A 25,901-nucleotide genomic window follows, 5' to 3' on the forward strand; every position below is an offset into this window, starting at 1 on the left:
GTGAGGCCTTTTGGATAGGTGGTCCCAACTTTGAGATCAGCTAGTGGAGGACTCACTAACAGAAGAACCCAGGACATAATGCCAGGAGGTGCTGCCGCCTGTGCCCACAGGTGCTGTGGACTTCCCAGCTGCACCAGCAAGGAAGAAAATAAAGGGACGTCCAATTGTGTAATTACAGGTGCAGCCTGTCAGGAACGTGGCCCCCAGAATGCAGGGGAGGAGTCAGACTCAGAAATTGAACTCAGTGAACAAGGGACCAACTCTGCAGATGAGAGCTGGCTGACAGAGTCGAGAAAGGGCAATTTGATCCCAGAGAAGACTCTGTTAGCTCTCAAGAAGAGGAAGAGTTGGAAGGCAGCCAGAGTGTTGCTAGGCAATCAGCAGATAAGCAGAGGTCTGAGACTGTGCCGAATGGAAGTGGGAAGGTCAGAGGCCAGCCTCTCAGTCCCCGTTCTAGGAGACTGGATAAGATCAGGGGGCAATGGAAGGGCAAGAGAGGAAGGGCGGGAGTTTGGTGTCCTTCCTGCTATGGGAGGGGCGAAGATTCAGACTGACCAACTATTGTCAATGCGAGCAGTCGAGAAGCTGTGCTCTGGATGTGTTTTTTTTTTTTTTTTTGCAAACAAATGTACATAAAACTGCTGGTGATTATAAGTGATCACAGCAGCATCACACCTGGGCAATTGCCTCTTGTGACTGTTGATGGCAGCACATTGTACAAGACGGCCAGGACACCTGCTGCTGAGGTTAAGGACAAGATCCCTCCCACCCCTGGTTCCATTTCACAAAAGCCAGCCAGAGAGGCAGTTGACTATTTCTTCAAAGCTGGTGTTGGAGCCTCCTCTTCTGCCATACCTGCGGTCGCCAGGTCACTTTGGGGCTGGACGTGTCTCTCCCACAGCTTCTGCCACTCCCTGCCTCCTGGCATGTGCTGCCTGAGGCAGCTGTCTCACTCCACCTAATGGTAGGGCCATCCTGGGTCTAAATCTGAGCAGTATCACCCAGAGGCTGGAGTGCGTGGCATCTTCTCATTCCCTGTGCCTTCCTAGCCCTTTCCTCCTTGCCAGGTATTGCTGATTTAGCTCCCTTTCTCCCTACAGGCCAATAAAGGGCCGTTAGAGCACCAATTAGCTCCTTTTGTCTTCCGTGAGGCAGGGAGACCTGCCATTGGCTATCTCCCACTTATCCCATTTGGGCGTAATGGATTCTGCAGTGGCAGAAGACTTTGAAGGGGAACAGAGAGAGAGAGGCGCAGAAGGAAAGAGAGAGAGAGAGGCAGAGGGAGAGGGAGATAGAGAGAAAAGATGCCTGTGAAGTCCCCCTGGGCCTCTTAGCTGCCCTGCCAGATGCCTGAACTGTTTCCGAGATGTGACTAGAGAAGGAAAGTAGATCGGATGAGGTCTTTATGCCCCAAAAGGCCATCTTCAGAGCCGCGATGATTCATACCCCCTGTCAAGAGGCCGGGCTGACTAGCTTTCTATTCTGGGGCTTAGGAACATCTGATTTATTAGTTCATTTATGGAACAATAGGGAGGGCGTGCGGAGCTGGGAGTGGGGTGAGGGGAGAGGAAGTTGTCCTGCAGATTAGCAAAACTACTCACGGACATGCATACACACCGCCATGCGCTCACAAGAGGCTTTAAGAGGCATTATTGTGATGTGAGGTGCTAACTAGCTGTCTGGCCAGCGGGGAATGCAAGGAGATATTAGTGGGGGCTATGAGAAGGAAGGGCCACTGAGTGGAATGTCTTATTCTGAGTCCAGAAAGTGGAAGAAAGAAGAAGAGGAAAACTTGTTTTTGCAGGATGCACTGTTGACTTGTGGAATTTGCTGTCGCAGGAGGTGGTGATGGCCACAGGCTAGGCAGCTTTCAAAGGGGAACTGGGGAAGAGGGGGGAAGACTGTTCTGGTCACCTCATGCTCACGTGGTAGAGCTGGAAAAGTTCAGAAAAGGGCCGCTGAAATGATCAAGGCTTTGGAGTGACTCCTGCTTTCGAAAAAGTTGCAAAGTTTGGGACTTTTTAATTTAGAGAGGAGCAAAGGAACAGGCGACATGACAGATGTGCACAAAATTTTGCATGACACTGAGAAAGTGGACACAGAAAGTTTTTCCCTCTGTCTTTCTGAACTCCAGAACTCACAGATATCCAATGAAGCTGAATGTTGGAAGACTCAGGGCAGAGAAAAGGAAGGATTTCTTCTGGGTCTGGAAAGCAAGCCTTATGAGGAATGGTTGAAGGAGCTGGGTATGTTTAGCCTGAGAGGAGATTATAGCCATCATCAGATAGTTAAAGTGCTGGCTCCTGGAAGATGGAGCCGGATGGGTCTTTGGCCTGATCCAGCAAGACACTGCTTAAGTTCTTAGAATGAGGCGACAACAGCCCCCCCTGCCTCCCCAGGAGCGCAACCATTCCATCTGAAACCAGTCCCTTCTGGTGAGGAGCTGAGGCTGCTCTGTTCCTGTTAATTTTCGCGGCGCAGCTGTCAGCGGGTCTGTAAATAGTACTCCGCAAAGCCAACACTTTTTCCCATCCACACATCAACTGTTCAATTAACAGAAGAAGGATATATAAAGTGTGCCACAGCCTTTGATGCTTCCCAGCAATTTATGAAAGTGTACACAAATCTAATTACAAGCCCCACTGCTTCCCATTTACATGGTGCCTCTCGGGTTTGGAGCGGTTTATATCAAAATAATTGTTAAAAAATATATCAGTGCTGATCTACGACACCCGTGGCCCTGACACCGCCAAGGACCATTCTGATCCTCCTTGTCAGGCAGTTTTTTCTGCCAACTTAGCGGTTTGGCTCCACGGTGCATATACAATGCGTGGCGCTCTCCCTGCTCCCCCTTTTGCAGGATACAACTTAATCGAGATCGCCTAGCCTGCTTTCCTATAGCCAGATTCGCTATCCTGCTGCTCTCCAGAGGTTCTTTGACTACAACTCCCATCATGCCCAGCCAGCGCTGGCAGGCGATGATGGGAGTTGTAGTCCAAAACTTCTGGAGAGTTACAGGTTGGCAAGAACTCTCCCAGAGTGGTGCTTCCATCTTTGGATGATTGTGTCTGCGACCCAAAGATCACTTCTGTGGCTATTCCCCCCCCCCCACTTTTTAAGGGATGGGCAAATCTTGTCAATTTCTGTCTCTTTCTCATTTTTCCAGTCTCCGCATTTTTGTAGCTTCCTGATATAAACAGTTTTGCATGCCGTTTTGGCTACTATGCATAGTTCAGCAATCAAATCCCCTTAATATGAGGTGCATATGCATGCTATTTTCACTAATACGTGCATTTTAGGCACTTGCCCCCCCCCAAGCTATGTATTTTTGTACCTATTACCTGGCTGGAGAGCTGCATCACAAAATTCAGAGAAGTGAGAATTTCGAAGGGTGGCTGTGTTTCGCTTTGCGTTTTGTAGGTATTATTATTATTATTAATTCAGTTTATATACCGCCCTACACATGGAGGTCTCAGGGCGCTTCACAAATAAGACCACAACATCTAAAATCAACATATAATAACCCAATACCTCCCCCCCCCAAAAAAGAGCCACATTCTAAAAGGGTGTAGATATTCTCAGTTTGCATGTTAGGTTGCTTCTCATTAAAATGCAAACAAAGTTGAATTTCTCCCCCAGAAACATCACCCTCTGACCCAGCAACCTTTTTTAATCTGCTGGGCCACAGGAGGGAGCAGTCATGAAGGAACCAGGGAAGGCACAAAAGCAAGAAATGGAGAGAACCAAAATTGATAAGAGTCGTGCATACCTAGGCTTAACCCACATATCTCCTTCTTCAAAAACAATTGACTAATGGTCCTTTCCTTGTTCATCACTTAGGGCTGATTCCTGTGGTATGTACATGTGTAAAACTGAGGGTGGCTCATGCACATTACCCTACACCTTGCCCGGATCATGCTAGAAGAGTATTAGTGGGGGCAGAGGAGCATGCCGATAATAATCTTGTACACTGAAAAATGCCAGGGAGATTAGCCTATCCTGAGCCTTCTCCCCAACACACATGTTTTCTTCATGGAATCATAGGATTGTAGAGTTGGAAGAATCCACTAGGGTCATTTAATCCACCCTCCTGAAGTGCAGGAAACTTTTTGGCCAATGTGGGACTCAAATCCATGACCTTGAGAATGAGAGTCTCATGCTCTACCAACTGCGCTATGTCGTTTACTGCCCCCACCAAACTCTCATGGAGAAGTATACCTCTGCAGGGGAATCGCAACTGGGGAGAGTGCTCATGAACTCAAGTCTTGCTCGATGGATTGCCATGGGAACCTGGGTGGCCACCATGAGAATGGATTCTGAACTCAGTGGGTCCCCATTGGCTTGATCCATCAGGGATCTTCTTATGTCCATCTCTAGTCCAGAACTATCTGCTGAAGCATATTTAATAGTGACAGAGGTCCCCCCAACAGTTGGTCAAACTGTTTATGTATGCTACTACCGCAGCCAGAATTCTGTACGCACTGAAATGGAAAGAAGTTCCAACAAAAGAGGAGTGGACTTGGATATTATTGGACTACATGGAGGTGGCGAAACTGATAGCAAAAGCAAGAGACCGAAAAGAAGAAATGCCTGCGGAAGAACGGAGCCCCCTTTTTGGATTATCTGAGAAAATATGAAATGAAATCGCAGGCAGAACTTGAAATAGAAGCAAAGGAATGAGAACGATAAAGGAATGTAATGTAGGGGCATATGTTTTAGTGAAATATTACATTTATGGCAGTAGATGAGCACTTTGAATAGAAACATTGTGGAAGTAAGGGTGGGAAGTCAAAATTTTAAGGGAATACTGCATTGGAATTGACTTCAGTTGGTTAAATTGTTTGAAAACTCATTGAAAAATTATGAAAACAACAACAGAGAACTTCCACTGGCAGCACAAGGTCTTTTCCACCCAGCTCTGCTCCTTGAGTTGCCAGGGGTTGAAACTGTGACTTTTGGATACCCATTGCCTCTTGGTGACGGTTCCTTTTATGGAACTCAACATGATGATTCTGACATTATTGACCTACAGGGGGACTACAGGAAACATGGCGGGTGCAAGTCAGCCTGGCTTCCAGGGGAGGAGGAAAGAGAAATGAAACTTTCATCAAAGAAAGTTGCCTTTTTGGAAACCATTAGGTAGCATATGCTGTGTGAACAGGGAGCCACAGTGCAGCAATAATCCTGACAGCTGTGGAGGAGCAGGAGCTTGCCTCAGGAGCAAACGGCTCGAGACCTGACAGGAATGATGATGCATGCCCCTGTTGGCGGAACATGAGGATGAGGAGAGCAAGGCTGAAATTGGCTGAACTAAATCAGAAGAACTGGGGAGGCAGGAGAGAAGAGATGGGGACTCCTCTCTCTTTTACAGAATGAAGGTCCAACAGAACTGGATTGGATCCAGCACATAGAACTATGGGACTTGCTCCTGTTTACTCGCTTTGTGAAGTTACCCTCTGCATGAAAATTGGGGCCAAGGTGGTTCTGTGGAATCAATGGGTGACAGAGCTGCTGTCTTCGCTAAACCAGTTGGCGAGTCCAGATGACAATGTTTCCCCCTCTTTTTTTGGGGGGGACAGGGGGAATCAGTTCAGCCTGCCCCCTTCGGCAGAGTGGCAGCATTTGCAACGTCTAAGCCTCTTAGTTTCTGTTTATGACCTGGCAGCTTTAAGCGCCTCTGAACTCCCAGGTTTATTAGAAGACTGGATCACCTTGATCCATAATCCACAACCTACCCTTATAAGATCCTATTGTGTTAAGCGAAATCTGATGTGAATAGCTAACAGAGCTGGACTGCTCCCCATACTTGAAACCATGGCAAACAGTATTGGCCTGTCTAAGGTTTCGCTCATTGTATTTGGAACATATTGGGACTTCTCATTGCCAGTGTGGTGTAGTGGTTAAGAGCGGTAGACTCGTAATCTGGTGAACTGGGTTCCCTTCCCTGCTCCTCCACATGCAGCTGCTGGGTGACCTTGGGCTAGTCACACATCTTTGAAGTCTCTCAGCCCCACTCACCTCACAGAGTGTTTGTTGTGGGGGAGGAAGGGAAGGAGATTGTTGGCCGCTTTGAGACTCCTACGGGTAGTGATAAAGCAGGATACCAAGTGTTTCAGTGAACCAGCGTGGTGTAGTGGTTAAGAGTGGTGGACTTGTAATCTGGGGAACCGGGTTCGCTTCCCCCCATCCACATGCAGCTGCTGGGTGACCTTGGGCCAGTCACACTTCTTTGAAGTCTCTCAGCCCCACTCACCTCACAGAGTGTTTGTTGTGGGGGAGGAAGGGAAAGGAGAATGTTAGCCGCTTTGAGACTCCTTCGGGTAGTGATAAAGTGGGATATCAAATCCAAACTCTTCTTTGTCAAAAATGTCTTGCACCCATAGACACCTGCTCACACTGTGGTACCCTACCGCAGGGCTAAAGCATATGATCTGGTCATGCCCTCCAATGGCGCCATTTGGAATGGGAGTCATTGTCTGTGATAACTTGGTCCTGGGAAGAGCCCTAAAATTCTTGAAAGCTCAGTTCTCTTCCAACAGTGTGAGGGGCAACGTAACTGGATTTTTCTCACCCTTTACCCACGCCTTCAGCCATTATGATATCTATGACCTGTCAAGAACTGGTATTGCAATTATCTTATTATTATGCTGTGCTTTATTATTTTGCTGTGCTTTTACTATTATCCACCATAAATTATGTTTTTAAGGTTGTACACAACCCTAGGTTCTTTGAATAAAAGGTGGTGGTGGTGTGTGTGGATCTCATCTCAGCTGGTTAGCTGATAATGCCAAGGTTGCAGGTTTGATCCCCATATAGGACAGCTGCATTTTCCTGCATTTCAGGGGGTTGGACTTAATAATAATAATAATAATAATAATAATAATAATAATAATAATAATTGTACCCTGCCCATCTGGCTGGGTTTCTCCAGCCACTCTGGGTGGCTTCCAACAAAGATTAAAAATACATTAAAATGTCACACATTAAAAACATCCCTGAACAGGGCTGCCTTCAGATGTCTTCTAAATGTCAGGTAGGTGTTTATCTCTTTGACATCTGATGGGAGGGCATTCCACAGGGCGGGTGCCACCACCGAGAAGGCCCTCTGCCTGGTTCCCTGGATCTTCAGGGTCCCTTCCAGCTCTACAACTCTATGTTTCTATGATTCTAGAAAGTCTGGTGTTACAACCCAGGCATGCACATCTTGCCCAATCGCTCATTGGCTGGAGGACATGGCTACTTTCGCAATATACGTAAAACTGCCTTCAGGAGGCAGCTCCAACGGAATGACTACTCAAGCATTTTGGATCCATGACCTGGAATTATTTGCCCAACAAAGAGACTAGTCCTCACCGGCATTGTCTGGCTTCCGTGCAAGGCATTGATGGCGGCCTGCGCTTCCGCATGTGAGGAATATTTCACAAACGCGCACCCTGTAGGGAAAAAAGAAGAGGAAAAAGATATAAGAAGATGGAAGGCATGGAATGGTTGGATTAGATGATTCTTGGCATCCATTCCAAGTCTACAGTTCTATGATTCTATCAATGGAAAGAGCAGCACCCACACCTCAGTGTAACCTGAATCCTTTTCCCAGGCAACTCCCTTGGTCCTTCACCTTAGTTCAGCATCTGGCAACATGTGGTCTTACCTGACCCCCATCAGTCACAACTTTCACATTTTGCAAAAAATCATTTTCTAGCCCCCATAGTTGCAGAGACAGAAACATGGTGGTTGAGGATCAGAAAGTAAGAGGGGTTTTTATAGAGCCGCATTAAGTTATTTTCCAGCAATCGCTGTTCTATACATTGACATTGTTCAAGAGGGAATGTTGATTTTTCAAAATGCGGACAGCGTTATTTAAGAATAAATCAGTGTTTATGATTCCTTTGCTAGTCCCTCAGAAGGAGGGGAAGAACATTTTAAATCGAAACAGCTTGTAATGCTACAAGCTGAATCAAAACAAATTTGTTGCCATAAAGTCTCCTTTACACATGCTGTTACTGAGTGTTATTCAGATATTCTCTAAATATGTGAGCATTTGTCAAATATTGGATCTCTCTGCTCAATACCCAGTGCTGTTGGGTTAGCTGACATGCAATGGTGTCTGTCAAGTGACATGCAATGGTGGCTGATGTGCAGTGGTGTACCTGTCAAAGCGGTTTTCACACTTTCCTACATTCAGGGAAACTTGCTCACACGGAGTGAGCCTCAATGTGCCTTAAAAGGACCCCTGACAGTTAAGTCCAGTTGCAGACGATTCTGGGGTTGCAGCGCTCATCTCGCTTTACTGGCCAAGGGAGCTGCCGTTTGTCCGCAGACAGATTTTCTGGGTCATGTGGCCAGCATGACTAAGCCGCTTCTGGTGAACCAGAGCAGCGTGCGGAAACACTGTTTACCTTCCCGCCTATTTATCTACTTGCACTGGTGTGCTTTCGAACTGCTAGGTTGGCAGAAGCTGGGACTGAGCAACGGGAGTTCACCCCATCATGGGGATTCGAACCGCTGACCTTCCAATCGGCATATCTCTAAAACAGAGACTATAATCACTGGTGAGCATCATTCATAGTTATTGAGTCCCTGTTTCTCAGTTCTTTGCCTGGGATGTGTAGTTTTCACTTTTACATCTTATTTCTCAGGGTTTTGTGGGGAAAGCTCAAGAGATCTGACTTAATGCAACTTTTCTATCTAGCTGCAGGCGGTTGGACTAGATGACCTTTGGGTCCCTTCCAACTCTGCAGATTTTAGGATTCTCTAATATTTTCATGGTTGGCAAGGTTTCTCTCCTCTGCCTGACAGAATTGATGTCTGTGAATGCTGTCACCTCTCAAAACAGCTGCTGACATATGAACTCCCTCAGTAAGACTGGAATAATCTTTCGGGTTCTTGCACATGATGATATAATACGAGAGGATCAATATTTAATGCCGAGAGAAGGAAAGGGTCCCTATCCAAACTGAAAGAGCCGACAGGTAACGGCTAGGGGAAAGGAACGAACTTCGGATTACATGTTAAATTAGTTTGCAAACTCTACAGATGACAAAATGTCAGTGGTTGAACCCGATATTTGCAGGTTTGTTTGTTTTTTTAATGCCCACCTGAAAATATATAAATTGCAGGTGGGGAGAATTGTTCGATGAATAGTAATCAAAACACTCCCTCCCTCCTTCCAATCCACTTGGTGCAATAAAGGCACTCCCCCACTTATGTGGAATTACATAAAGTGGGGAGCACCCAACTTTAAAAAGGGGTGGGGAGAGACTCACCCTGGAAATTTCCAATATCAGGGATAGATATAAGATATATGTTCAAAAATACAGTAAAGGTTCGCTGTCTATGCTAGCATTCGATTGACGTTGGAGAGAGACTGAGTCGAGAAATAAGACCAAGGGTACATATTGATATAGAAATGTATTAGATAAAATGTAAAGAAAAATACAATAGTAAGAGTACATTAATTTGTAAAAAAAGGAATATATAACGGGATAGGCAGGAAGTCGAAAGTGTTGGTACATATATGATTTTGGAATAGTTTTTTGTCCTTGTTTCTTTTCTTTAGGTATATAAACTTTGTATACGTGCTGAAAATTATATTATAATAAGCCTTGTGATGTAATATGATAATGTTTACCAATGTAACATTAACATTAACAACGTTAATAAATAAATAAAACTCAAAAAAAAGAGAGGAAATTTCCAGTATCAAGATAATATCCATGCCACTAACAAAAGGTTAGCGCAAGTCAACATAAAACCAGTCAACAGAAAATACTAAGTGCCAGAGATCTGGAATGCACTAAGAATTAAAAGGCTGCAGGGAATACCAAGCTATCTCTCTGGTACCAAAAATAACCTAAGGAATTGCAGTTAGGGAAAATGTACAAAACTAGTTCAAATATATGTTGGAAGTGTAAAGAAAAGGAGGGGACATTTTGCCATATGTGGTGGGATTGTAAGGTAATTAAAAATTTTTGGGAAATGATATACAACAAATTGAAGAAAATGTTCCATCTAACATTTTTTTAAAAACCTGGAGCATTTTTATTAGGGATTGTAGGGAAAGATCTGCCAAAAAAGCTGAAAAACATCTTCATGTATGCGACAACGGCTGTGAGAGTTTTAATAGCACAAGGATGGAAGACTGAAGAAACCCCAACTAAAGAATCATGGGAAGAAAAATTGATGGACTGTGCAGAACTGGCAAAACTGACATACAAGCTACAGGACAAGGATAACTGTGACTTTAAAGATGAATGGGAACCCTTTACAAAGTATTTGAAGATGCAACAAAGCGAACTGTACTCCTTGGCTGGTTTTGAATAAACATTCACAAACTTTTTATTGATAATTATCAGCTAAATAGTTTGAGGATCTATACAACTGCGTAACATGCAGAAAACAGCATTTTTAGAGAAATCAAAGACTGGAACTGAGGGAAGTCGGGGGGTGGGGGTGGGTGGGTTCTGTTGGGGGAGGAAGGAAAAATGGGGGGGAATAAGAATGATATGTTTCTGGATAATATGTTTTGTTTTAATTTTGAATAAAAAAGTAATTTTTAAAAAATAACCTAAGGAAGACCACAGGTGTGTCTGTTGCTCCATGCAGCTCAGAAATCTCCAAGGATTCAAGCAGGGGTGTCTATTCCAGCCCTACCTAGAGATGGTGAGGACTGAACCTCGGGGCCTTCTACATGCCAAGCAGGCACTGTGCTGGTGAGCTGCAGTCCTTGCCTGTATCATTACATTGCAGTTTTTATTAGTTTTGCATTCTATCTCGTGGGCTCTGGTGGGGAAGGGTGCTTCCACAACATAATCTGAACCTGTCCACCTCGCAATGAAGAGGCTTGCTCGTTCGACGGCTCCTCACCTGAGCAGGAGTCATTTCAGGTGGTGCAGTTGGGGCCGGCTCCTTCCTCTGCCTCACTTACCGTATTTTTTGCTCCATAAGACGCACTTTTTTCCTCCTAAAAAGTAAGGGGAAATGTCTGTGCGTCTTATGGAGCGAATGTGGTCCATCGCTGGCTCCCTTTCCAGCCCCGGTCCCTTGCCCAGGCCTCCATTGTTGAATGTTCTACAGATGGAGGCTGTTTGTTTCCCCAGCGACATGTGACTGGCTGATTAGATTATCAGTCTGGAAACTGTAGAAACGGCTCCCTTTCCTTTCCTAAAGAAGCTGCAGAACTGTGAGTTGAACCCCATAAAAACAGGATTCTTTTCCTTTGCAAAAGAAGCTTCACAACTGTGAGCTGATCCTCAAAAAACCGGGGCTCTTCCCCTGTTGCAAAAGAAGCTGTGAGCTGATCCCCCCAAAACGGGTTTTCCCCCCTTTCCCCCTGTAAAAACTAGGTGCGTCTTATGGTCAGGTGCATCTTATGGAGCGAAAAATACAGTACCTTTGCTGTTGCCATCTGGTCCCCGAAGGATCGTGCACTCCTCAATATTGCCAAATGCCTCGAATAGCCGGCGCACGTCGTCTTCTGATTGCTGTTTGTTGAGCATACCCACAAAGAGTTTTCTGTCTTCTGGAACAAAATTAAGAGATGCTTACCATATTTCGGAAGGGATTGGAAAGCAGATAAACCTTGAGATGGGCAAAGCAATCAAGGGCAGATTTGGAAATGACCAAAATAGTGCCCAAGTGGATCTCTTATATGGCAGGATGGGCAGCTGTTGGTTAGTGGAACAGACTTGTAGTGGCCTAGGATGCTGTTTTACCTGACCCCTCCTAACAGCTTCTCCAAATGTATTCAAGGTGTGGCAAATATATTGCCCAGAATTTCACTTGTAAGGAAGACTATTTTCAAAAGACATCTGAGGCCAGGCAGAAGATTGGCTGCACTCCAGTGGGGGACAAACCCCTCTTGAAACGACCATGCTGTAAGTTCTGGACTCCCTCCGTGCAGACTGAAGGTGTAAATAGGCGAATAAACCATATTTCTTAAAACTATGCCGGTCTCTGCCATGTTTCAATTCTCCAAAGGACCACAGACTCTGCGCTCTTTCTACCACTCAGCAGAGAGAAGGACAGGCACCCAACCTTTGAAGCAATATTTATTTATTTGCATTTCCTGATTTTGCAGTTTCTAAAAATATGTATAATGATCCACAACCCAAGAACATTCCCAATGAACCCACAACCCAAGAACATTCCATGCACACACAATGCAAATGATTCAGTCAAGCACCAAGTAAGTTTGTAAATAGTTTAGAATTGATTACATCTGTGAGCTGTCTCCTACTCTCTATCTTAACAGGTTGTCCCAGAGTGAGCTATGGGGAGCTGGAGATGAGGGGACAACATTGTCCTTTCTGGTGTATTGAATGAACATGATGTGTTATACAGTTTCAACATCGCTTTTGGCCTTTCCCCCCCTGAGTGCTCTGAGATGCCTCTTTACTTTCTCCAGAAGGGCTATATTCCGTGCCTCTAAGAGTTAAGTTAGCAGCTGTTTCCTGAGATTGTGTTGTTATATTACTAGCTGAAGACAGGGGGAAAAAAGATTAGTAGGTCCTTAAACAATATTTGTATGTCCATCTATAAAAAGATTTAATAAAGCTAGCCTGGGATCAGGTTGTATCACCTGTCCCGTAGCGGAAGAAACTTCTCCAAAGGTGATTTCCCTAAATCTTTTTACAGGTTTGCATTCCCACCACATAAGGAAATATGAACTTAACTTTTGACATCCTCTCTAGCAAAAGGGACTTGATTGAGAGCGAAACTTTTGAGCTTCCTGATTTACTTGCATGGAACTTATGTGCAGATTAGACAAAGCCTTTCTGAGCATCCTTCATGGTTTGTTTGTGGGGAGGTTATACGATAATGAGCATTCATCCTCATTTTCTTGCGCTTTTTAAAGAATTGCCATTACTCATTTGTTTGGTGCATTTCCTGATCACTTTCCTAACCACAAATAAGTGGATTTAGTGCACTAAGGTGACATTGCATTCGTCCACTTCAATTGCACAAACCACAGTTTCCAGTATGTGCATGAATCCATCCATCAAATTACTGACAGCCTGGAGATGAGGATCATAGATTGGTGTAGGGCTGAAGGTTCTTTACTTGAGTTCTCTAGATCCATCCCTGCAGTTTTACGAAGCCTACGGGTTCCCTGTGAAAAGGCAATGCTGGATCAGACCAACGTCTGCAGCACAAGCATTACTGCAGAGGTGCTCCATGAGTTCATGCTACATAGGTATTTGAGGTTTGTGTTCAATGCTGCAGCCAGCTCCATCTTCCCCACAGCTAAAAGCTTTCAGTGCCAAGTGGCGCCAACTTTATTACCACGTCTGATCAGAAGTAAAGTGTCCAGTGGCCTGGCAAAATGCAGCTCTGGCTCTGAATGAAGGTCTGGGTAAAAGGACAGGAAACAGAGAACCACTAAGAACAGATAACATCTCGGTTTTATATAGTCTGAACCAGTTCCAAGTTTAGCAATCTCAATATAGGCATTTTTTAAAAAAACTTTTTAGTTTTTTTGAAAAAAAGATAGACTATTGCTGCATTTAAGAGAGCTCTTTCTACATGATGCATAAACGCTTAATTTATAGTTCATTAAATGCTATGCAAATGTTCATGAGCGGCAAACCAACCTCCCCTCTCTCTGGAGACATCTACAGAACAGATGTAACTGATTTAAATAAATACTTGTCAATAAGTAAACAAATTCTCCAGGCTTTCTTTCTTTTTTCCAAAATGAATAAGTGAAGAAATATGCATGTGTTAACCCTCTCTAGCCCTGTTTGAGCATTCAAGGAGTAATGCGTATTGGGAACATGAAGACACATGTGCTGGTCTGCCCCGGGATGGCTTGGCTTGCTCCAGCTCCTGCCAATGAACAAAAGGACTGTACAAGGGTCCCCGATTGTAAAATCATAGAAAATGGGAGATACGTAGCCACTCCAGCAGCATATCTTGATATCCTCACATCCAGAAATGCAGGAAGGGCTTTTACTCTTGCCAGAAGTTTGGCCTTGCCCTCACCGGTTCTATAAAAGGGTCCTGTACGCACAGAGACTTTGCGCCTGCCCATTAGGGGAAATAGGAAGCCTCAAACATATATTTTTTAGATGTCCTTTTTATGTTGAGATTCGTAGAGACACCATTGATCCTTTGCTGACGAGGCTCGCCAATCTTTCAGACAAGTCTAAACTTAATTCTCTCCTCTTAGGCAAAGATCATAAGACGACCTGGCTGGTAGCCAATTCTGCGCCCAGATTTGTAGGCACAGATCATCCTCTTGAATAAAATAGCTTACTAGGGGAATGTTGAAGTCACCCTTTGGGGCGCCTCAGGGTCAATTTTTTATGGTAGCCCAAATCTCAGTTGTATGGGTATATGTATATATCTCAATTTTAACTCATGAGCTATTGCTGCAATCTGCGCCGATTGTATATTTTATCTTTATGAATGCTGTTTTTATTGTGTTATGTGATCTGGTCTTTGACCGTAATAAATTATCTTTCTTTCTTTCCTGCCAATGAACACAGGAAGGATATTAGGCTGATTATACGTAGGAGCCTCTTCAGAATCAGGAACTTTGACCATATAGGGTTGAAGGCTGACTGCGCTTCCATGCCCCCTTTCAGAACTCCCTGCTCCATGCGGGAAGGTTGAGGGAGGCGCAGGGGAAGTTGGAGGCAAAGTTGGCACATGTGTGTCAAGGCTAGGACCCTGTCAGAGCCCTCACGCCTCCTTCCCCCAGCCGGACATGTGCTTACTGGACTTTGAGAAGGTGTGCTCTTTAGCTGTGCATCCAGTTTCCTCCTGCAATACAATCACTGCCCTAAATCCGCCTCTGAGCATGATTTGGAAGAAGTAAGGTAAAGGGACCTCTGACCATTAAGTCCAGTCGTGGACGACTCTGGGGTTGCGGTGCTCATCTCGTTTTACTGGCCGAGGGAGTCGGCATTTGTCTGCAGATAGCTTTCCAGGTCATGTGGCCAGCATGACTAAGCCGCTTCTGGCGAACCAGAGCAGTGCACGGAAACATCATTTACCTTCCCACCGGAGTGGTACCTATTTATCTACTTGTACTTTTGGGCGTGCTTTCGAACTGCTAGGTTGGCAGGAGCAGGGACCAAGCAACGGGAGCTCACCCCGTTGCAGGGGTTTGAACTGCCAACCTTCTGATCGGCAAGCTCTAGGCTCTGTGGTTTAGACCACAGCGCCACCCACGTCCCATTTGGAAGAAGTAATTATGGTATGTATGTAGCCTTACTAGAACCCAGGAAGGAGCGCATCCATCAGGCTGAATAAGGTTCCTTGTCCCTTTGAATGCCATGCCATGGTCCCTGGTGCAAAGCGTGCCAAATTCTCAGAAACACCTTGCCTTTGAGAGCTTTCCTGAATCAGTCCTCTGGCTGTCAAGGGTCCCAATCCTTGGTGGTGCCCCTCAGATCTTCTCCCTGCCTACTCTCTGCTTGCTTTTCAGTAGGGCTGGCAGCTGCCACCCACCTATCCTGTGATCTCGTCAGATTTAAATATGCAGCGTTTTCAAAACCGAGCTCCTGGTGTTTATAGGAAGTCCCGGCACCTTCCCTGGTGCAAACTGAGGTTAAATTATTCCTTGTTCTATTTGTATTTAAATGTTCTGTTTTTATGAGGAGTTGCGAGGCAGAGGTGTCAGACGGGCTGGGAGAACAAGGCAGCGCACACACGAAAAGCAAGAGGTATAGGCTAAACAGGAGGTGCGAATCACCAATTAACTAGGCATGGAGAAGAAGGAGATGGAGATGTCCGGCTGGACCTGTGACAAGAAGGTCACAGGAATTGTGGGGCCAAAGAAAGCGCTGGCAGCAGAATCAGGCTCGCCCCTCATTGCATTATCATATAAATGGATGTGAGCTTCGCCTGTACGGAGGCATGTGTACAAACTCCAAGTGTAGGGATAATGAGAAAAACAGAATCTTTCCAGACAAACCAAGTAACAACTGGGGAAAGAAGGAAGATTAGTGACTGTGAATGAGGAAGGAAGGTGGGGTCAGCTACTCCACATTTATCCATGCATAGCCCAAATGCCTAACAACAGGGCCGGGGAACCTGTAGCCCTTGCGGTGTGGTTGGACTACAATGACCATCATCCCTCTCCACTGGCCTTGCTGACTGGGGCTGATGGGAGTTGGAGTCCAATAACATCTGAAGGGTCACAGGCTACGCACCCCTGGATTATGACACATCATACTTGGGTCACATCTACACCAAACATTGAACACATATATTTAAAGCAAATTGCTTCCCCCCAAAGAATCCTGGAGGCCATTGCCATTCTAAGAGAACAAGGGAGGCGTTCATGGCGAGTTCTGGCAGCTCTTTTTCTAGAAAAATGGCGCTGCTGGGAACTATGGTTGACCTCTCACAGAGCTACCATTCCCAGCACCCTTCGCAAATGACAGTTGCCAGAATTTTGTGGGAAAAGCCACGTGCTTTATAATGTAAATGTGTGGACGTAGCCTCTCTCCCTGTATTTCCTTGGAGGGTATACGTCCTGTGGTTCCCAGAAGCTGATGTTCAGAAGCATCACTGCTGCCTACCAAAGAGGCAGAGCATAGCTATCATGGCTTGAAGACTTCTCCTCCACGACTGTCCATGAGAACAACACAAATAGGCCCTGAATGCAACAATGCCCTCTCCATCTGCGCTTTCCAGAAACTGGTAAATTCAGGGGCATTTGGCTGATTCTAGTCTATAGCATCCAACTTCGGTTGGTCACCATCGAGGGGCCTGGTAGGAATTTTTTCCACTTGGCAAATTGGCACCAACCATTTGGTTTTTCGCCTACCTCGTAGCAAATCATCACAACTTCCTCGGCATTGGCGGTTAGGCATTGGTAGGGGTATTGTTATGCAAATGAGAGGGGGGAAGGAAGCGCCATCACATTCCCCCAAAGCAAAGGGTAGTCCCGGTAAAGGATTCCAGGGGGCGTTGCCCTGTCCGAAGCCTATGGAGGTGTAGCCCTGAGCGGTAATCCCGGGGGAGCTCCTAGTTGATGTACATCAGCAGGACTCCCCCTACTGGTGGTTCACCCTTGCCGGCCTTCATGCAATCAGGCTGAAGCCGGTTAGTCGATAGGACCAATGCCTAAGCCAATACCGCTCAATTCCTGCAATCAATAAAGTTGTGGCCTTTCCCGCCCATTAACCTGAAATACTGTGTCCTTTGTCTTTATTTTCCAAGGGGGGAGGCGGGACTTGCCACGCAACTGGCAAATTCAGGGGCATTTGGCTGATTCTAGTCTGTAGCATCCAACTTCCTGTCTCTAAAGGTGGGTCTCTCTCTCTCTCTCTCTCTCTCTCTCAGAAGGGCCTGGAATTCCATTCTGCTGACCTCTTGCACTCTGCCCTATGGCATACCCCAGACATTCTGACTTACTCAACGGCAGGATCGATGCAGCCCAAGACCGGCGAAGAAATGCATTTCCACCCTTTCCCCTTAAATCACAGGCTTCTTTATCACCATCCAAGTTCTCACTGGAGGGATGTGAAACTAGTTCAAAGCGAGTGATTTACTGGAGCCGTTTCTCAGCCACCTTCGGTTATCCTTAATTTGAGAGACTGGTGTCAGAGATGAGCCGAGCGAAAGGGCTCGAACGGAGCGCAGTTTCTGCTCTGGTGATTTGCCCAGTCACGTCTCTCAGTCAAGCACAAGATAGTGTGGTTCCAAGGAGTGTTCTCAAAACAGTTTGGTGATGTGTGTTGACTCAGTCTGTGCCAGTTACCCATCAACAGGTCTTGGTTTGAACGTTTCTTCCAGATTTTTCATAGAACAAGCTGACTGCATGTCAAACCGTTCACAAGACTGGCTTGGTGAACAAAGATTAGACTCAGTGAACCATCGAACCACAGAACTGTAGCGTTGGAAGGGAACCCAAAGGTCATCCATTCCAACCCCCTGCAATGCAGGAATCACAACTAAAGCATCCTTGACAGATGGCCATCCAACCTCTGTTAAAAAACCTCCAGAGAAGGAGAGTCCACCACCTCCATCCCACTCTGAAACAGCTCTTGCCACCCGAAAGTTCTTCCTAGCGTTTCGTCAGAAACACCTCCCTTGTAATTTGAATTCATTAGTACGGGTCCTACCTGCCGGAACAGCAGGACTTGAATCAATGGATTCAAATGACAAGGAAAGAGATTCTGGCTAAACATCAGGAAGGAGAAGATGCAACCAGAACTAACCTGGGTTCAATGGGGAACTGCATGAAAGTGGCTCCAGAAATGGTCCAAAGACACAGAGATTCTCGATGCCTGGAAGCAGTTTGGCCAGGTGCTTAGAATGACTCCTCTTAACAGTGAACTTGGTAGGCTGTGCCGACAACAAAGCCCCAATGAGAGACAGCGAGTCGGATGCTGCATAATCTGCAGAATCCTGAGCCAGGCAAAAGTACCGTATTTTTCGCTCCATAAGATGCACCTGATCATAAGACGCACCTAGTTTTTAGAAGGGGAATGCAAGAAGAAGAAAAAAATTTAACGGGAGCGCTGAGCAGAGCCTGTATGCATCTCAGGCTCTGCTCAGCGCTCCCTTTCACGAGCCGCGTGGAGCGTGTGTGCGGCACTTGCAGGCTTCTCCCTCCTCAGGGGAAAAGCCCCCAAGAGCCGCACACACCCTCCACGCGGCTCGTGAAAGGGAGCACGACTCTTGGGGGCTTTTCCAGGAGGTTGCTGCCCTCTGTCCCTTACCCCACCTCCCTCTCTTTAAAGGGAGTGAGGCTCTTGCGGGCTTTTCTATGAGGTGGGAGAAGGACAGCCCATCAATGACAGGCTGGCCTTCTCTCTCCTCGGGGAAAAGCCCGCAAGAGCCGCACACAGCGTGTGTGCAGCTCTTGGGGGCTTTTCCCGCCTGCCTCCTGCCAGCATTTGCTCCATAAGACGCACACACATTCCCCCTTACTTTTTAGGAGGGAAAAAATGTGTCTTATGGAGGGACAAATACGGTATACCATGCCTTCAACTTCCTTGATGACTACACAGGATACAGTTGTTAACAACGTTCAGGGATAGCTCTGCTGGATGCTTGGAGCACGAGACTCTTAATCTCAAGGTTGTGGGTTTGAGCCTCAAAAGATTCCTGCATTGCCGAGGACCAGATGAGATGCTCCCTCCCAGCTCTACAATTCTATGATTCTAAGGTTTGGAATACTTTGCACTGGGGTTAGCGCATTCCTGTTCATTTCTTTTTGCTCCATTCACTGACGCGCCACTAGGAATGGTCGAATCTGTCAATTCTCTGCGCTCTCTCTCTCACACACACACACACAATTTGTGCAATCCTTGATACAGGCTAAACCTGCGAACAGTGGGATTTTCACACCCGCTCAGAGCAAATCTTCAAAGATTCCTGACACCCTCTGCAGGGTCAGACGAGCGAAGGCTGGCGTGTCAAGGAAATAAGTTTCAGCACCTAAACTCATTTCTACAGCTGACCTATAGGGGCTTAGGGAGGGGGGGGGGCGAAGGCAGAAAAGAAACCCTCATCCTGAAAGCTAAAAAGGCTATGACATTAATACACTGTGCCATTCCAGCCTCGGATCTCCTGGGACCTGCTGGAACGGCACATGCAAGGAAAAGAAAGATTAAAAGGAAAAGGGAAGGAAGAGAAATAAGGGCGGTGGTGGTGTGGGGAGAGATGGGGAAGACCCAATTCCACCTCCATTCATCGTTGAGCCGGCACTTGCGCCGACATTTCAGATCAAATTAAACTTCAGTTTTTAAAGACTTCGGCAGAGGTAATTGAAACACTTCCTTAAAGTTGCCTCTGTCTCTGTGTTATCTCACTTCCCCCTCTGTATATCATCCTATTCTCTCTCTCTTTCTCCCCCCGCAGCCGCCCCGCCAATGCCAGAGACGGCGCAGCTTTCCCCAACTGCCTCCTTAATATTAAAGGCGGTGATTAAATGGGATTCGCCAAAAGACAAAAGGCTGCAAAACCTGCCAATTGCTAATCCCTCTTTCGCCCGTGCTTAAAAATTCCATTTCCTTCATTTGAAGAAAGTTGAAGGGGTGGTGGGGAGGGTGGGAGAGAATGCGTCGCGCAGGCCTGATTTAAATTCTGGCATTGCTGGGGCCTGCTCCTTTTCTCCCTCGCTTGACGTCTGAATGTATTCCTTTATAACCATTATTACAGCTTTCTGATTGCATTAAAATTCATCCACACGCTCCCCTCCATGTTTCCACTTTCCCTTTCTTTTCTTTTTCACCCCCCAATTCTTTTACTAATTCCCTTTTTTTTTTAATAAAGAGAGCAGCCCCTCCTCATTTTTGAATTATACAGAATGCTATTAAAGATATACAGAAAATAAAACTGTTTGCCTCTTCTGGCTTCTGAAGGCGCACTCGATTCACTTTTCGTTGATAAACAATGGGGGCGGTGAAGGAAGAGAAGAGAAGAGAAGAGAAGAGAGAGAGAGAGAGAGAGAGAGAGAAAGAAAGAAAGAAAGAAAGAAAGAAAGAAAGAAAGAAAGAAGCAGTCTGCTGCCTTTGGGAATGTTTCTCATTATCTTCCACTATTGCTCACAACTCAGACTGCCTTACATTGAGTTGAAAGCCAGTGTTCTTTTCAGCTCTCCGCCAGAAGAAATCTTCCCCACACCTGACCCTGCAAGTTATTTAAACTAAAGCCGCCTGGGATTGAATTTAGGACCTTCTGTACACAGATCAGGCATGAGGCAGGGTGCTGATGCTTTGCTAGCTTCCCAGCAGGCAGGTTACAGTTTCTTAAAAGCAGGGAAAAGGGTGATGTAGTGATGAGGTTGGAATGCTGTTAATGCTTCAGTGGAGACAATCCAGTGGTCCTGCTGGTGCGTTTGCACCGCACTGAACTCCCTGCTGCCTCATACTTCCTGCTCCCGCTCCAAGGTAGAATCATAGAATCTTAGAGCTGGAAGGGAGCCAAGGGTCACCTAGTCCAACCCCATGCAATGCAGGAATCTCAGCTAAAGCACCCATAACAAATGGCCATCCAACCTCTGCTTGAAAACCGCCAAGGAAGGAGATTCCACAACCTCCCAAGGAAGACCGTTCCACTGTCAAACAGTCCTTACTGCCAGAAAGTTTTTCCGAATGTTTGATCGGAATCGCCTATCTTGTAACTTGAAGCCAATGCCTTGTGTCCTACCCTCCAGAGCAGGAGAAAACAGACATGATCCCTCTTCCATGTGACAGCCCTTGAGATATTTGAAAATGGCTATAATTTTGCCTTTTCCAGGCTAAGCATAACCTGCTCCTTTAACCATTCCCAATATGGCCTGGTTTCCAGACCCTTGATCATCTTGGTTGCCCTCCTCTGCACACATTCCAGCTTGCCAAAAACCTTCTTAAATTGTGGTGCCCAGAACTGGACACAGCATTATTCCAGGTGTGGTCTGACAAAGGCAGAATAGAGCAGTGGTATTACTTCAAACCGATCCATTCTTAAGGAAATCAGCCCTGAGTGCTCACTGGAAGGACAGATCTTGAAGCTGAGGCTCCAATACTTTGGCCACCTCATGAGAAGAGAAGACTCCCTGGAAAAGACCCTGATGTTGGGAAAGATGGAGGGCACAAGGAGAAGGGGACGACAGAGGATGAGATGGTTGGACAGTGTCCTCGAAGCTACCAACTTGAGTTTGACCAAACTGCGGGAGGCAGTGGAAGACAGGAGTGCCTGGCGTGCTCTGGTCCGTGGGGTCACAAAGAGCCGGACACGACTAAACGACTAAACAACATTACTTCCCTTGATCCAGACAGTATACTTCTGCTGATTCACCCTAGAATAGCATTAGTTTTTTTTGCTGCTGCATCACACTATGAAGCAACAATGAAGCCAGGGTATTAATTCTGCTGCATCCAGAGAGCTGTTTCTGCTACTGAGTGATGGCCCTTGCCTGTGGCCTCAGCTGGATTTGGACTGCTTAAGTTGGGAGATGCTTCCCCCAGAAAAAGCACCAAGCCAAATGGGGTGGTGTTGGAGTCTTACCTTGAATTATTTTTTTTATTCCAAAGCACTTGTACCCTGCATTTCTGTACCTCAAGGCTGGCCATGGAGGTCAACAGTTATGAAATGGAAGTGATGAAAAGCTGACTAAATTGTGTAGAACAACGACTGTAACAAATAGATGTGGGGGGAGAAAAAGTCAGTTTCGTTGGCATTTTAATGCAAAAAAACCGACCTCGTTTGCACTTCCCGGAATGTCATTATCCTTCAAAAGTCACACTTCTCTGAATTTTGTGATGAGGTTCCCCAGCCCAAAGAAATGCTTACCAAAAAATAAAATAAAAATGTGTACGCGAGAGGAAAGTGTGTCTGCTCGAAGAAAATGCATATCATGAAATTACCAGTATGCAAAAAGGCATTCTATTAGGCAATATGGCTCACAGAGAGAGAAACATTGGGCATTCAAAAATGTGTGCATTAGGAGAAAAGTGTGCTTAAAGGGAGAGGAACTTTTGCAAGGCCTTTTAAGCAGATACATAAATCAGAAGCCGATGCAGAAATGTGGCGAACGCAGACTACAGATTGGGAAAACAAGAAACTGAAATTGACAGAAACCATCCATTCCTTACTAGTAACAAGCAATAAAGGCAGGAAAGGAGAAAGAAGCAGAAGAACCTCCATCTCCCGCCCACATTGATCCTCTTTCCTTGTGTTTTTGCAGTGATTTTAGTGCTACGTTTTCATGGCATTGCAAGTCGGTTTTGATATCTGTGCATTTTAAAATAGTTGCTACGCACTCTGAGCCTGAGGGATGAGGCAAGCAGGCAATTTTATATGTGGTCTAAGCCTTCCTCACTTGCTTCTGCTACAAAGGAGTCCCCCTGCCTCTGCATCGAATGCTATTTTGCTAAACCAACTTGCGCAGGAAGAAAGGAGGTTAACCTTTAAGCAACAGCAAAACGAAGAGGGTGATGTCCCTGCAGGTCATAAAGACTTCTTCTTCTTCTTTTTAAGCTGTGTGGAAGCAGCTAAGTCCAAGTATCATTAACTCAGCATTTATTTATTCTTATTTATAGCTTCCTGATTTGAATTTTCTGCTGCATTGCCAATTGCAACTGGCGATGTGTCGCTGCAAGCGGCTTTGTCCTGCAGGCAGCAAGTGACCCATTGGCGGCGGGGAAGCGGTGTGGTTCAGAGGTTTGGTGGCAGCGTTGCTGCTTTAACCACACTGGGCTCTTCTAGTACTCATGATTATGGGAGCCTCAGCTCAGATGGATGTGTGGCTAAACTGACAGCTCAGTGGAGGAGGTCAGTGGAGAAGAACTCTCTATTCATTGTGACAAGTCTGAAATATGACAAAGACGGCCAAGGGTTAAATTCATGTCCATGTCTTGGGCTCCATGGCAGTCCCATAACACACCGCTACTCTGTGTCAATAGCTTTTGTAATAAGCTTCAGTTGAAATGTTTCTTTTTATTTCATGCTCCCCTCTCCGGCTTCTGAAAGTTTTCATTCGGAGATACCGTATATCTGCCCTGGGCTTCGGGCAGATATCCGCAAGCCTGGGGAGACCGGCAGGAGTTCCCACCGGGCTCCCTAGGCTTGCAGATAGCAGCCTGTTCCGGGGGCTGGGGTCGGGGGAAGCTCGGGCTTCCCCCACCCCAGCCCCGCGCCTGGAGGGGAAATAATTTTTTTTCTTTATTCCCCCCCCCCAAACTAGGTTGCGCCCTATGGGCCGGTGCGCCCTATGGGGCGAAAAATACGGTACTTCAAAATCTCATAACAGAGATCTTCTATCCAAGTTGATAACGTTGCACTTGTACCAGAGGAGCAACGTGTTTACACAGCTTAAAGGTAAAGGGACCCCTGACAGTTAAGTCCAGTTGCGAACGACTCTGGGGTTGCGGAGCTCATCTCGCTTTACTGGCCAAGGGAACCGGCGTACAGCTCCCGGGTCATGTGGCCAGCATGACTAAGCTGCTTCTGGCGAACCAGAGCAGCACACGGAAATGCCATTTACCTTCCCGCCGGAGCAGTACCTATTTATCTACTTGCACTTTGACGTGCTTTCAAACTGCTAGGTTGGCAGGAGCAGGGACCGAGCAACGGGAGCTCACCCCATTGTGGGGATTCGAACCACCGACCTTCTGATCAGCAAACCCTAGGCTCTGTGGTTTAGACCACAGCGCCACGCAGCTTACTTAGGGCTTATTCACACTTAGCTTTCCTCTGTGCTTTCCAGGCAAGCTCCACACTTTAAAGGTCTGTGTCTGAGTGCTGCCCTTTTTGCTCTAGTGCTTTCCGCATGAAAACCTGCTCTTTAAAGCTGAATCGGAACAAACAGCAATGCACAGAACCCCCACATTGCAGTTTGTTGCACTTCAGCTCTACAGAGTGGGCTTTTTTGGGAAAGTTCCGGGGTGGGGTGGGGAGAGCACTCAGACATGCAGTTTTAAAGTGCAGTCCTGTGCCTGGAAAGGGGCACAAGGTAAGTGTGGATAAGCCCTTGCTTTGCATCCAGGGGTTTGGGAAGTGTACACACGATGCTATCCACAGTCCATATCTATCCTATATCTAACCTGTGACTTCACAGAAGCATGGAATTGTTGGAAGGAACCCCAAGGTTCCTAGGGGCCAATATACTTTCACCTCCCCCCAATATTCAAGGGGCATTTGGCTTCACCCCCTGGCTCCTTGTGGCATTGCTCATGGGCCCCCTCAATCCCCTTAAGAAGATGGCGCCTCTGGTGAGTGCCAACAGGATTATGGCCAAAATGGGGCCATAGAAAAAAGGATGAAGAGGAGGAGGTATCAGTATGCTATGAGGGGAGGACTCCAAGATTTTCAGAAGTGCAAAGTCCTAATGGAGTAGCCTCTCTGCCAGAGAGTCCAATGAGAATTGAGCATGCTTAGCAGCCCAAATTTTCTGTGTGTCTGTTGCAGAGGGAGAAAGGAAACTGTGTTGGTGTGCAGGCCAGTGGCTCAGTGGCAGAGCACAAGATTTGCATGCAAAAGGACCCGGTGGGGCTGGGTGAGATCTTTAACTGACACCCTGGAGACCTACTGACAATCATGTGGGATGTGATACATAAGTAGCAGTCAAGTACAACATTCCTTGTTTTCCTAGAGTGGACGTGCAAGGGGATGTTTGGTTTAGCCAGTCGAAAACTTCCTGTTTCCTCCTGGGCTGGAGCATCCTTTCTTTTGCATTTGACTAGAGGCGGGCATGACCTTACCTGTGCAGGAAACAAAAGCACAAGGCACGCAGCACCTTCTCTCTTTTCTCTCATTGACTTCCTCTGATCGTTGGAACAGCTTTTTAGCTAGAGATGCTCTGTTGGGACTGAAAATGGGACCTCAGCCAACAGAGGACAAAGGGACTATCTCCATATGGGATAGATTCACATGTATACATCTGTAACTAAGTCTGGGATCCAACTGTGAACTGATGATGCTGTGAGTAAACTTCTTTTATATACTTTAAATAAGATTGTGGTGTGTTTATTCTTTTAAGAGGGAAAGAAGGGATCTTGAGAAGCTTAAACAAGCTTGCAAGCTGTGTGTTTAAAAGGGGAATGTTAAAACTCTGCTAAGTTATAGAACTTGCTAGCGCAAGTTAGGAAGGATTTTAATAAACAATATATCCTCTCCTGCCTCCCTGAACATTCCCACAACTCAGTGAATACATGTCAGGGAACTGACATCGGAGCGAGAGGCGGAGGCAAGGCTCCCAAGCGATGCTGGAGAAGGGCCCAGCAGGGAGAGAGGCAACTCATCGGCTGGGGAAGGAAATCAACGTAACACCAGGGATAAAGGGGGGCAGATGGGGGAATCAGCGAGGGGGCTCCAGGACTCCTCGCCGGAGACCAGCGGGGAGAGCACGGGTCCTCCGCTACCCACACCCACCCTGCGCAGAAGACTTCCGCGCAGGGAAAGTAGGCGTAGACTTGGCGTCAAAGAACTTCTTTGCTGGAAGAAGTTCAAGAAACGCC

General features: G+C 46.4%; 1 protein-coding gene across 14 annotated transcripts in view; it reads right to left on the reverse strand.

The window, feature by feature from the left end:
- Positions 1 to 25,901, reverse strand: part of CELF4 (CUGBP Elav-like family member 4) — a 783,381-nt gene that overhangs the window by 77,129 nt on the left and 680,351 nt on the right. For 7 of the 14 annotated variants that reach the window (XR_014539556.1, XM_083575734.1, XM_083575724.1 and 4 more), the window contains exons 4-5: positions 11,390 to 11,518; positions 7,354 to 7,433 (exon numbers count right to left, since the gene is read on the reverse strand). Coding sequence is in view for 13 of the 14 variants with exons in the window: in XM_083575734.1 (XP_083431860.1) it covers positions 7,354 to 7,433; positions 11,390 to 11,518 (209 nt within the window). In the remaining variant the exon portion in view is untranslated. The remainder of the gene's footprint in view (positions 1 to 7,353; positions 7,434 to 11,389; positions 11,519 to 25,901) is intronic. The other 7 variants (XM_083575735.1, XM_083575726.1, XM_083575731.1 and 4 more) reach the window with 1 other exon arrangement.

Source organism: Podarcis filfolensis, assembly GCF_964270895.1.
Source record: "Podarcis filfolensis genome assembly, chromosome: 11".
NCBI lineage: Eukaryota > Metazoa > Chordata > Lepidosauria > Squamata > Lacertidae > Podarcis > Podarcis filfolensis.